Consider the following 13,946-nt stretch of genomic DNA (forward strand, 5'->3'; position numbering starts at 1 on the left):
TAAGCACAAGAATTAGGGAATCATTAGAGACACAGCAAAGGTCTGGGTCGGACATAATGGAGTCAAGTGATTAGGTAAAGCCATTTAAATAAGCTATGAAGTGGGGATGCTAATTAACAATTAATTAAAGATCGTTATTGTTAACGACGGGAGTCGATCTTCACAGAGGGCTGTAAACCCGGCAAAGCCCCGGATACATATGGAGTCGTGTGAGCCTCACAACAAATGTGTGCAATGGAGATGGGAGGCATCGTCATTTTCCTTTACAGAGGGGGAAGCTGAGGCTCAGAGGGGTTTGCCAGGGTTTCAGAAGCCAGATATGAACCCAAGTCTTTCTGCCTCCACCCCCAGCATTTGGTGCCCCCCACTTCAGGGGGTTTCTGATTGTGGCACTACAGAAATGGGAGCTGGAATGGACATCCAAGCCTCACAGAATGCTTTGGCTGCAGAGGGAGGGAGGCAAATGCTCTTCAGGGGGCACAAAACAAGAAGAAACCAAAGGCTCTATCGATCACTTGGGAACTTCCTGTTCCTCTGTCGTAACCTCTGGGAATTTGGAAGGAACTGGATATGGTGAGCACACATTACAATACAAGGAAAGAGAGAGCGCGCAGCTGGAAAAGACTGGGGATCAAACTAGCTGCCATGTATGTCATCAGACGAGTGACTGGTTAGAACAAAGGCCAATGCCAAATTAGAAAAGGGTATAAAGAAAGAGAAGATGATGCTATGAGAGACCATAGTGTCTCCAACTCTATCAACTGGATAGAATTATGGATGCTGGAAAAGGGGAAAGGGACAAAAGTAGAGATATTAACTGTTACCAGCAACAGCTTAGAGATACCCAACAGTCGCCCCAACAAGGACTCAGAAGGAACTCAGAAACCTCAACTTTTGGCTGCACCATGTTAGAGTACGAGCTCATCGGCCAAACGTGGGTGACATCAGCTGAAGCCTATGACCGTTGGATCATGCAGAGGAAACCTGGAGATGATGTTCTGAGGGCGACGAGGAAGTAGAACAGATGTTGCGAAGAGTTTCTGTGGCAATCTCCTCTCATCAGTTATAACAACAGAACCTCCACATTTGGATTGCCCTGGAACCCAGGGTGCTGCCTGAGGAAGTACGGTAGGCATGTCAGAAGATGGGAGATGGGAAGAACTATTGGACCTAACCAAATAGATACTGGGGAAAAAGAAAGAAAAAGAAAGAAAGAAAGGAAGGAAGGGAAAGAGGAAGGAAGGAAGGAAGGAAGGAAGGAAGGAAGGAAGGAAGGAAGGAAGGAAGGAAGGAAGAAAGAAAGGGACACTTAGAAGTTAACCCAGTTTTAAAGGCATTCAGAGATCACTTTTCAAAACATTTTCCTGCTTCAAGTCTCCCCAGCCTCCAATCAACCCAACATACAGCAGCCAAAGTGATCTTCCTAAAAGGAATCACTTCCCTGCTCAATAAACTGCAACAGCTCCCTAATACCTCTGGGATCAAAAACAAACTCTTCTATTTGGTGCTCAAAACCCTTCACAACCTGGTCCCAACCTACTTTTCCAAATGCTAATTAGCACCCCATTTTTTTACCTCAGATTTATATTAACTTTGGTTATGTTTATTTAAGTACATATCAATCACAATAAAACACCAGCTCTTTGAAAGCTCGTTTCCTCTTTATGTAGTAAGCACCCAGAACTCTGCCTGGCATGCAGTAGGTACTTAATAAATGCGGAGATCGATATACCTTTTTTATCCATGTAAAATCTGAATGGTGCCTACGCATTGGTGGTGTCCTTGCTGAAAACACACACACACACACACACACACACACACACACGCACGTGTGCACACACACACAAGAGGCAGGCTCATCCCAGACAATTTGCTACAACAGGCTGTAACGTCATGGGGCCACAAATGACATAGGGCATATGATCAGAGGACTATACACTGGGGCTGGGAGGGATGTCAGAAGCCATGGAATCCAAACCGCTCATCTTACAGATGAGGAAACTGAAGCCCAGAGAGATTGACTTGACCAGGGTCACACAGTAAGTCTCTGAGGCAGAATTCGAACTCAGGCCTTCTCACTGCCAAGTTTGGCACCCTTACCCTCTGTGTCACATAGGACTCTTGTTTTGCGGATTAAAGAGCATGACCGCAAGATTCTACTCAAAGCAAGGCATCCCCTCATGGGTTCAATTTGCCATAATAATAATAGCCAGTAAAATTTTAGTGAGTTAAGGTTTGCCAGGCACTGTCCACCAATCCTTCCCTCAGCCACGGGCATGCTATCTGCGCTCACCCTTGTCTCTGGTCGACTTCCTGCTGCCTTGTTCCTCTCTCCTTGGGAAGGGGGGCTGGGCCCCTTCCTTTCTCCCCAGGGCTCCCCACCCCCCCGACACCCCATCCTTCCACCCACCCCCCAGGCCACTCACCCCAGCCCCTTCAAAGAAGGCACTTGTGGCTTCCCCCGTGTTATCCAAAAGGTCATCGCTGTCAATCTGCAAAGACACCCGCCCGATCGCAGGCCAAAGGTCAAAGGTCTGGTGAGGAGGCCGGTCCCCTGAGTTACAACACAGGTCTGTCTTCTAAGGAGAGGATGGCTTTGATTTGGGGGGAGGGGGGACGGGGAGCTCATCACCATGCCTTCCAGAAAGAGGTCACCAGGAAAGGGAGACGACAAGCCTGCTGGTCTAGCTAGCCCTCTGCCCGGCTCTGCCCCCTCCTCACTGCACCACCCCCACCCCCACCCCGAGAGCCCCCAACCCACGACTTACTTTCTCTGATCCATGTAAAAAATCGTTGAGGGCCTGAGGGTCACTGTAAGGAAAAAAGGGAGAACCTGAGTGAGAACAGGGAATGGGGAAAAGGGAACGCCCACCCAACAGGTACGGGACGGGTGTAGGTAACTCACCAAATCACGTCTAGCAAGCATCGCCCGTCCTCATCATCCATCTCCACTGGAGGGGGAAGGGGAGAGAGAGGGGAAAGGAGGGAGGGGGGGAGGGGGGAGGAGAGGGGGAGAGAGAGAGAGAGAGAATGGGGAAAAGGAAGAGGAGAGGGAGGAGGGAGGGAGGAGGGGAAGAGACAGCGGGGGGGGGGGGGAGAGGAGGGGAGAGAGAGAGAGAGAATGGGGAAAAGGAAGAGGAGGGGGAGGGGGGAGGGAGAGAGGGAGCAGGTCAGGGAAAAAGGGGAAAAGGAAGAAGGAGAGGAGGGGAGAGAGAGAGACAGAGGTTTAGTGCTGGACCTTGTGTGTCTCAGGCAGCCCCCACCCCCAGAACATCTCCGCTCCTGCCAGGGGACTTGGTGGCTGGGTGGATGAACTTCCGGGCTCCTGCCCCAGATACCTGAGGTTCTTTAACCTCTCAGCCTCATTTTTCTCATCTCTAAAACAGGAATAACGATAGTGGTGACAATCAAATGAGATTACACTTGCAAGGTGCTTTGCTCTTCTCTCTCCCCATTGGGGAAGGCATTTTATAGAAGGGGAAACTGAGGCTGTGGCACTGCGGTGACTTATCCAAGGTCACACAGGCAGTAAGTGGCGGAGGCTGAATTCAAACCCTGCATTTCTAACTCTAAAAGCAGCCCCATCTCCCTGGCGCCGGCTGTAGCTCCCTTTTCTAGAGAGCACTGGGAGGTGTGGGGCGCAGGAACGGTCGCTCAGACAGACTGCCCACAGCCAGGATGCCCAGGCTTCTCCACAGGCTGTGGCTTTGCCCCCTCGTTCCCAGGAGGAGAGGGAGACTGAGGCAGAAAGACAGACAGGTGTCTTCTGTCTTTGTCCCAGAGGGGTGTGGGGATCACCGGGAGCTACCAGGACCAGGACAGGGGACAAAGGGATGAAGGGGAGGAGGAGCCCCCAAAGGTGGGCGGGGCTGGGCAGGGGGAGGGGCGGAATGACCCTGACTCTTCCTGGGCTCAAAGCAACACCACCCGGAGGAGGCCCAGAGGGAGGAGATGAGCTGCCTGCAGGAAGCCCAGGGCTCTAGAACCCTGGATGTGGAGCTGGGAAGGAGCCCAGGGCTGTCTGGGCCAACCCTCACATTTTACAGATGAGTAAACTGAGGACCACAAGAGCCATGTGACTTGCCCAGGCTCACACAGGTAGAAGGCCTCAGAAGCAGGACCTGAATCCAGATCCCCTGACCCTGGAGCCACAATGTGGCCTTGAACCCTGGTCTTCTGCCTCCAACCTCTCTCAGAAGGAGACGCCTCCCTCGGCCTGACCTCCCCCTCCGCCCAATCTCTGACCATTACGACTGGCCAAAGTCATGCCGGAGGGAGAGACCAGGCCGGGCCCATTTGGGAAACCTCTGCACTCCTCTTGAGCCTTTGTGGTCCAGGCTAATGGAAGCCCACCTGGAGAACCACGAATCTTGAAGATGATGTTGCTACCTCCCTATCACGGAGCCCCATGGGGAAATATGGTGGCTGAGGATGCCCAAAGTGGGTCATCACACCCACCATGCAGCAAGAGAATGCCAAGGCAGAACAAGTAGCCACAGGACCCGAAGACATGGAGGGACCAGAGGCAGGCCTTGGTCCAGCCCAGGGGTTGAAAAGGCATGGGTGACCATAACAAAGGAAGACAAGGTCCAAAAGGGCTGCAATCTGTACCAGGGGAGAGCCTGCCAATGTGGGGAGAGCATCGGGGTGACTTGAGCTTGGTCCCCTTCCCACCCCCCAGCTGCCCCAATTACCTGAGCTACTATCGAATCATGAAGGGAAGGAGAGGGGTTTCCACTCCAGGCCTATGCTGAGCCCCCAGCTGGGGACTTGGGGAGTGTCCTTGGAGGGGCCAGCTATGGGGAAACAGAGAGAGAGGGAGTGAAAAAGGGAAGTGAGACGTGGGTCCAGCCAGCCCTCCCCCAGCACAAACCAGGCACAGCTCAGCTTACTCCCCTCCAGCCCACCCACCCCCAACCCCGCCATGAGGCCCCTTTCATCTTCCTTTCAACTTGATTCAATAAACAATTAAGTACATAGAATGGCAGAGTTAGAAGATCCCCTAGAAAACAATGTAAGTGCTGGGAGGGGCCTTAGAACAGGGGATGTCAGGGCTGGGAGGGCCTTGGAAGAGGGAATGACTTTACTGAGGAGGAGAACAAGGCCTGTTCTCTTGACTAGACCAAGCTGGGCAGGCTCTGGGAGCATAGACCTGATTACGGACAGACCACGTGTCTGTCACCCAGAGACCAACCAAGCCACGCACGGCCAGCCTCCCCACCTGAGGTGGCCATATCAACCCAAAGAGTGTCTACCAACACACAAAGAAACCACAACCAGCACTGGTGAAGGGTCTACCTTCCCTGACAAATCGCAGACCCTTGGAGTATTGAGAATGAAACATACACATAGTCTAACCACTGGCCAGGGTGCATCTGTGTTATTAAAAGCGTACCCACGTTAGTGGGCTAACACATGTGCAAAGAAACGTGATGTCGTGGGGAGAGGGATGGATTTGGAGTATCATCATCATCCTTATTATTATGGGACTGGCCCTATGATTGTATTGGCATATTGGTAACTCCCAAGTGAGGAAATGCACTCTATTAATGTAGGTTAGCACCTCCTCAGCAACCTAAGAGTCAGTCAGTGAATAACTACATGTCAGGCAACATGCTAAGCACCAGAGATACAAAAAGGGGCAAGAGGTAAGTTCTTTCCCTCAAAAAGCTCACAATCTAAGAGTTGCCTAGATCACCAAGAGGAAGAATGACTTATCCAGGGTCACATAAGTCAGGCTGTATCAGGTGCAAGGACTTGAACCCAGGTGCTTCTGTCTTTAAAGATAACTAACCACTACTCCACACAGCCTCTCATGTCTGGTATATTAAACCTAAAATCTGACTTAAAAAAAAAATCTTGTTATCACTCTTAATAGCATCGGTAATGTTTTACATTAATATAGGAACTTCATAACCCAGCCAAGAAAAATTGTCTTACTTCCTCTTTTTTCTATTCTTTTAAAAAATCATTTTATTAATCTGTTTTTTATATTGCTATTACCTCTCAATGACTAACCCTTCCCATTCCCACCTCTGAATCCCATGTTGTAAAACAGTATATTTATGCAAAACAAGTGAACATGTTGGCCTTGTAGGATGGAGTATGCCCCATTTTGCTCCAATAGTCCACCACCTTTCTGCCAAGAGGAAGATGACATTTTCACTGCTAGTTGTCAGACTTTCTATGTTATATTCCTTTGCATTATCTTAGTCACCCTTCAGCCACTTGGGTTGGTGAGACATGTTTGGAGTGATTAGAGATCTCCCAGAAAGCAGCAGATATCATCACCTATGGGGAATCTCCTCCCTCTGGGCCCTCAAGGGGGGCATCTTCCAGCACAGGACAACGGTCAACATCTCGGCTGGCAGTCTGCTGGCCTCTCTCCGATCACACAAGATGCTAACAATCACTGGGTCATGAGCGCTCTCCCCTTGTAACACCTTCCAAGGATTCTCCTACGGACTCAACATATGCATCAGCGATGCCCACTGCTGAAGATGGCGGGGAGGGACAGAACAGAATGGGAGGAGGAGAAGAGGCCGAGCTGCCTTTGGCAAATCTATCAGCCGGTGCTTTGAAGCCTGCCCAGCTTCTCCCAGAAACAAAGGCCTGCTCCCAGTGGAGGGAGATGGGGCTTGCCTGGATGGCACCCCAGCCGCGTGGCCTTGGTCAAGTCTCTTCCACTCACTAGAGTGAAGGTTGGGCCACTAGAGTGGAAGAGGCTGAGTCAGATGGCCTCTGAGGTCTGTGCTCATTCTAACTCAATGATCTAGGCGAAAGTCAGGAACGTCCGAGGTCCACTGTAACCCCTCACTAGCTGTGACCTGATTTGTTTAACTTAATGTGCCCAAGGCAACTTCCTAGGACCACAGATCTAGGGCCAAAAAGGACCCAAGAGGCCACTGAGTCCAAATGATCATTTAACAGAAGGGGGAAATGAGGCCCAGGGACACAAAAGTGACTTAAGATCATAGATCTAGGGGCTGGAAGGGACTTCAGGTCACTGAGCACAACCCACTCATTTTGGTGATAAAGAAACCAAGACTCAAGGAGGTTAAGTCACTTGTAGGCCAAAAGCAGTAGAGCTGGGATTCACATACAAGTCCCCTGACTCCAAACCCAGGCGCCCTCCATTGTACTATCCTGTCTCTTGGACTTATCTTTCAAGTCCAAGACGGGTTCACTTGCACTGGTGGAAAGAGTCCCCCATACCAAGAGTCCCCCACACTGATATACTCTTGAGGTGACATGGCTGCCAATCAAAGGATATCAGAGGCTCTGATGTATTTCAGCCATCAGTCACCCCGAGGACAGAGGAGAGACACGGGGTGAGCAGGAGATGGCTGTCATCTATTACCAACAAAGGAAGAGGCTCCATAAAGAACACCAAGAAAGGAAGGCGGGCAGCTCATACAGGGAGAACCACTGCCGAGGGTTAACCTTGAGTATGTTCAAGGGGTGGTCCAGAAGAAGACTCCCAGGAAGGGGAGGATGATGAGGTACAGCAGGAGTGGGGGAACCGGAGGCCTCGAGGCCACACGCAGCCCTCTAGGTCCTCAAGGGTGGCCCTATGAAAAATTCCATCAAAGCACTGGGGGTGGGAAGAAGAGCAAAAGACAGGGGCTGGTCTCAAGCTTTAACAGTCTAACAGAAGAAGTGACATATTAAGTACAGACAAACAGAAGGAGAAAGTGAAGGCCAGCTCAGACATGGTACCCTCCTGGCTGATGTGCAGAGTGTCTGGGTCCCAGCCAGAAGAGATGAGCTCCTGGGGACACTAGAAAGTCATGGGTTCAATAAGAAGAAAAAGGTTTTAAATCAGATACATCTTGCTTTTCCATCTCCGGAGTCACGGGCAGAGAGACACTAGGGGAAGAGCCCCAAACCAAACGGGGAAAGCAAGCATGGGATATGGAAGATTCCAGAAAAGCGCAGGAAGGAGGGGTGTGTCTACAGTTGGGGCAGTCTGCCACGGAATGCTTTAGAGGTCCATACCCGTGAGGGCCACTAGGTGGAGTGCTGGGTAGCGTGTCATATGCCTTAAGACATCCGTTTGAATCTGACACTAGCTCAGTGACCCTTAATCTCTCAACCTCTCTTGGGTTCCATTTCTTCAGCTATAAAATGGGGAGAAGAGAAGCGCCCCTCCCCCACCCCAGGCTGTTGGGAAGATGAAAACAAATGATGCAATATATGTAAAGGGCTTAACAAAGTGGGATAGAGGCTGGACCAGTGATTCCCGAGGAGGAGGCTGAGCTCCCTCTGCCAAAGCAGGGCAGCCCCTTCGAGGAAGGATCCCAGGCTTTCCCGAGTGGAGGGAGCGGGGCCGCTGGACCGGAACGCAAGGATCCCTGCCAGCCCACGCTCACGGACTTAGAAAGCCACACATCCCCAGGATCTATGTTCTACTGGACGTTTAGTTATTTTGTGAAACGTTCCCCAAACGCATCTGACTTGGCACGGAGAGTACTGGGGGGCCAAGCCTCTGGCCTAGAACACAGAAATGACTTGGCCGCCGTCACACAGCCACTTGGATGCCCAAGCTGAAACCCAGGACTTGCTGGCAAGCTCCCTCTCCACCACATCTCAAACCCAAAGGGCTACAGAAATGTTAGTTAATATTATTTGTGGACTGACTACAGTAATTACAGTTAGCACTTAGAGAGGTTTATATCCATTATTTGGGGGGAGGGCTATCATTTCAGATTAAGAAATTAAGGCTGAGGGGCTGAACAGCTACTCTTAAAGGGAGGATCTGAACCAGAGCTTCCTGACTTAAATTCAGTACTCTATGCACCGGGGTAGGCCGCTCCGTCCTCTAGCAATGGAGGATGACACAAAGTGTGCCTCTGAACAAGGGTCTCTTCATCTCAACAAAGCCCCTGAAAAGAAATCTTAGAGATCCTCGAGCCAATCTTTTCATTTGACAGATTTGGAAAGGAGGGAGGGGAAGGAAGGATGGATGATGGATGGAGGGACAGATAGATAATAGATAGGATATAGATAGATAATAATAGCTGCCTTTATAAAGCACCTACTATGTGCCAGGCTAAGTACTCTACCCATTTGATCCTCACAACAACCCTACAAGACAGATGCTGTTACTATCCCCACTTTACAGATGAGAAAATTGAGGTGAACACAGAGGTTAAATGACCCGCCCAGGGTCACACGGCTAGCCAGTATATGAGGTCAAATTTGCTCGATAGCATATTTATTAAGCACTTACTACACGATGCCGGGTACGATGCCCTAAAAACTTGGAACACTAATTGAAGCAAGACAGTGTCTGCCTTCAAGAAGGGTCATATTCTAATAGGGGGGTGGGGTGGGGGGTAGCCAAGGCATATAAGGCTGCTGGCACTTGGGGGAGGGGAGGGAGGAAAAGGCCTGGGGCACAGTTTGGAAATGGACACATAATGAAGTAGAGACCCGGATGGCCAAGTCAGGATTCAAAACCAGATCCAGACTCTGAACCCAGCCCTCTTTTCCGACCCCAAACAACAAGGCCATAGGGATCACAACCCTCCATAAACTCTAGGGGAGGGGTTCTGCAAGTCATTCAGCCTGAGAGGATTATTCGCTATGATCCTGGGATGTGCCCAGCACTCTCCTTGACCCAGTCTCAGGGGAAGGAGACAGAGAAGCAATAATAAAAATCAATGCGTGTTTTCTCTAAGAGCCTGTGTGTCGCTCACCAAAGCCGCTGGAGGGAATTCATCTGACCACCACCACCGTCAGTGCGTCAACAAGCATTTATGAAGCGCCTACTGTGTGCCCAGCACCCTACTAAGTACTGGAGATACAAAAAAGAGCAAAAACCAGCCCCTGCCCTCAAGGAGCCTCTAGTCTAATGGAGGGAGATAACATACCAACCACAAGCAGAGGAAGTGGGGACTGATACAAAGGGACCTCCCAGGTGTGGAAAATTCCTCCACCAATGCAGATCTATCTTCCTTGCAACTGATAAGGTTCTTCCTAGAGCCCTAAGAGATTAAGTTAAACCTAAGATCACCACTTTGGCCTGAGTCAGAGGCAGCACTCGATACCAGGTCCTGCCTGGCTGCTAGGCCAGCTCCCTAGCCACTGCACCACCCAGCATCAACCCGAATGCACTGTGGACATGGGAGATATCATTGTGATTCTGATTATTAACACGAAGCCCATCTGGTAGGGAAAATAAATGATCACTACATCTGTTTCACAGGTGGAGAAACTGAGCATCAGGAAGTCAGGCATGGGATTGAGAGCTAGAAGAAACCTTCCAAATCGCCCAATCTAACCCTTTTATTTGGCAGATAAGGAGAAGGGGGGAGGGAGGGGGCACAGGGAGCAGAACTGGATTCTAATCCAGGTGCCTGGACTCCAAAGCCAATGTAGGGGCCATTACTCCACATATAATACCTGCCCAGGGGCATTCTGTCATCAAAAAATGCAAATACGAGATGTCTAAGGAAGGCCAAGCCTGGGAAGCGTGTTGCAGGGTGATCACAAAGTCACTTGCCCAGGGTGCGAAAGCATCCATGGAGTGAGTTTGGTGAATGGCTACTTCTTAGCTGAGTGACTGCTCTGTGACTCAGTTTCCTCACCTGTAAAATGGGGGAGGGGGAGAGGAGGAAAATGACTCAATGACCCCTTATGGCCCTTCCAGTCCCCAGTTTCTGAGATGATAAGCCAAGGTGTGCTGACCCAAGTCCAAGCTCCTTTCCATATACCGTACACACAGGCAGCCTCTCCATCACAACCGAATTGCTGAATTTAGGTGCAGATGTCTTTTACCTAGGGGAGGAGAGGGCCAGAGCCCAGAGCTGTAGGATGGGGCTGGGACCAATCAAGTACCTCCTGGCTCAGCCCAGTGTGGAAAAAAGGCAAAACCAAACAGATAAAACCATCCCCATATACAGGGATAAAACAAAGTTGTCACATTATCAGGACCTTGGGCCTTTCTTTGCTCAAATCCAGCAGAAAAACAAAGCTCTCTATTTTGACCAGGGTGGGAATGTCAGGGCTAGGAGAGGCCTCAGAACAGGGAGCTGGGAGGGGCCTTAGAACAGGGGATGTCAGAGCTGGGAGGGGCCTTAGAACAGGGAATGTCAGAGCTGGGAGGGCCTTTGGAACAGGGGATATCAAGAACTGGGATGGCCCTTAAAACAGGGAATGTCAGAGCTGGGAGGGCCCCTGGAACAGGGGATGTCAGAGCTGGGAGGGGCCTTGGAACAAGGGTTGTCAATGACTGGGGATGGAAGTCCCTTTGTAAAGATTACCTCATCTCACTTCCTCATTTTCAGATGGGGAAACTAAGTCCCAAAGAGGGGAAGGGATTTCCCAAGGTCACACAGTAACTCAAGGGCAAGATCAGAACTCATGTCCAGGTTTTCTGAATACCAGCCTAGGCTTCTTTCTCCCCCAAAACTGACTGCTTATGACTTTGGTACCACCAAATTCAGTCACATTATTAGCTGAAAAGGACCTTAGAGACCATCTGGCCCAATCTCCTTAACGGGCAGTGGAGGAAGCTGAAGCCATGAGAGGGGAAAGTGCCTGCTCCTCATCCCCTCCCCCCACCAGGTGGGGCAGGCCAGAGCTCAGGATCAAACATTCTTGTCTGCCCTGTGAGACTTTGGGCAGGGAGGAGGGAGGGAGGACAGGATGGTTACCTTCACATATCTGAGGAACTTTCCGTCACACAGAAGACTGAGTAGGCTTGTTCTGTTTGGCCCAGGGGCAGAATTATGTGAAGCTGCAAGGCTTGTGGTCAGGTGGATCAATAAACATTTACGAAGGACCTACCACGTGCCAGGCACTGGGCTACGTGCAGGGATACAAAGGACATACTATGTGCCAGGCACTGTGCTAAGTGCGGGGATACAAAGACAGGGCTTGCCCTCTGGAAGCTGGCTTTCCAGCATGGGAGACAGCCAGAGACAGGATAAACTGGAGATCACCCCAGAGAGAGGGCCCCAGGATCAGGGGCTTCGGAGGCCAGAACGGGGAGAAGAGCCCTGTCCTGAAGTGGGATGAGCCGCCTCCGGGACAGAGGCCGGGCCCTCCAGAGCTCAGACTTGGGCTGGTTTCACTGGCCTCTGAGGACCCTTCTGGCTCCGACCCTCTATGACGGGGCCATCTCTCACAATGGCATCCAATTTAAAGTATTTTATGATCCATAAAAAGAGATGCTCAGAAGTTTTATGTTTCCTCCTGGACCCTCTCATGGTCAGGGCTCCTCCAGAAGCAGCAATTCATTCGTTTTTATCTTCTTTGTGGACCGGATAGTGTGGAGAGAAGCCCAGACCACCAGGGTCTCATGAGACCAGGGCTCTAGGCTGAGCTATGCCCTTGACCTCTGGCAAGTGACCTCCCCTCCAGACACCAATTTCCCTATGGGTATAAGGGGGAGTCAAAGCAGGTGCCACTAGTGAGCCCTTTACACTGGATGGTCTCTGTCCTCCATCCTAAGGGCCCTCCCAGCTCTAATGTTCAACAATCTAAGATTCTTTCTCACTCTGACATTCTATGCTTTGTTCTAAAGCCTCTCCCAGTTCTGAGATTCCCTGTTCTAAGGCCCCTCCCAGCTCTGAGATTCCCTGTTCTAAGGCCCCTCCCAGCTCTGAGATTCCCTGTTCTAAGGCCCCTCCCAGCTGACATTCCCAGTTCTCAGGGCCCTCCCCCAGCTCTGACATTCCTGGTTGTCAGGCCCCTCCTAGCTCTGACATTCCCAGTTCTCAGGGCCCTCCCCCAGCTCTGACATTCCTGGTTGTCAGGCCCCTCCCAGCTCTGACATCCCCTGTTCTCAGAACCCTCCCCCAGCTCTGACATTCCTGGTTGTCAGACCCCTCCCAGCTCTGACATCCCCTGTTCTCAGAACCCTCCCCCAGCTCTGACATTCCTGGTTGTCAGGCCCCTCCTAGCTTTGACACTCCCTGTTCTCAGGCCCCTCCCCACGTTCTGACATTCCTGGTTGTCAGGCCCCTCCCAGCTCTGACATTCCCTGTTCTAAGGCCCCTCCCAGCTCTGACATCCCCTGTTCTCAGGTCCCTCCCCCAGCTCTGACATTCCTGGTTGTCAGACCCCTCCTAGCTCTGACATCCCCTGTTCTCAGGTCCCTCCCCCAGCTCTGACATTCCTGGTTGTCAGACCCCTCCTAGCTCTGACATCCCCTGTTCTCAGGCCCCTCCCCCAACTCTGACATTCCTGGTTGTCAGGCCCCTCCTAGCTCTGACATTCCCTGATCTCAGGCCCCTCCCAGCTCTGACATCCCCTGTTCTCAGGCCCCTCCCAGCCCTGACATCCCCTGTTCTAAGGGCACAGAAGCAGGAGCAATCTGTGTGGGACTGTCCTGAGCTAAGCCAGAGCCCCTAGCCCCAGCAGCAGGAGATGCATCTGGAAGGCCCCACCTTATTCCTGGAAGGGACCTTGGGGTCAGAGTCCACCCCTCCCTTCACCAGCAAGCAAACTGTGTCCCAAAGGAGCCAGGTGAATTGCTCAAGGTCACCCAGGCAGAACCGGAAGCCAGGCTTTTGGATGCCAACTCCAGGACTCTGCCCACTCTGCCTTGCTGGCTCCAGGTCCAGGGGACCACCTGACTAAGGAAGCCACTTGGTGCAAACGCTGTGACGCTGTCCCAGGGAAAGTGACCTCCTGAGATTTTCCTATTCCAGAGACCCAGGAAGTGAGTCTGAGGGAGTGAGCTGGCTAGCAAGTACCTCATCTTAAACATATAATTAATCATCCTAAAAAAAGAAATCCTAATCTAAACCTTCTCCATTTTCAGAATGGGGGAGAGGAAGATGCTGGATTTCTATGTGTCTCATCTATGAGTGCGTTATGCACCATCACCCCCTCAGGTCAGAGGTACCTGCATCCCAGCCACCTTCTGGGAAACCCCTGTTCTTTCCCAACTGCTCACAGGGAGTCCTCAAGGGACCAGAAATTCTGAATGTGGT

The 13,946-nt window shown here is 51.3% G+C and overlaps 1 protein-coding gene across 3 annotated transcripts in view; it reads right to left on the reverse strand.

Moving 5' to 3' along the window:
* Positions 1 to 13,946, reverse strand: part of BICRA (BRD4 interacting chromatin remodeling complex associated protein) — a 67,201-nt gene that overhangs the window by 18,228 nt on the left and 35,027 nt on the right. For all 3 annotated transcript variants that reach the window (XM_036742455.1, XM_036742457.1, XM_036742456.1), the window contains exons 2-5: positions 4,695 to 4,796; positions 2,906 to 2,951; positions 2,769 to 2,811; positions 2,427 to 2,492 (exon numbers count right to left, since the gene is read on the reverse strand). In XM_036742455.1, the coding sequence (XP_036598350.1) occupies positions 2,427 to 2,492; positions 2,769 to 2,811; positions 2,906 to 2,946 (150 nt within the window). In that variant the 5' untranslated portion in view covers positions 2,947 to 2,951; positions 4,695 to 4,796. The remainder of the gene's footprint in view (positions 1 to 2,426; positions 2,493 to 2,768; positions 2,812 to 2,905; positions 2,952 to 4,694; positions 4,797 to 13,946) is intronic.

Source organism: Trichosurus vulpecula, chromosome 2, assembly GCF_011100635.1.
Source record: "Trichosurus vulpecula isolate mTriVul1 chromosome 2, mTriVul1.pri, whole genome shotgun sequence".
Lineage (NCBI taxonomy): Eukaryota > Metazoa > Chordata > Mammalia > Diprotodontia > Phalangeridae > Trichosurus > Trichosurus vulpecula.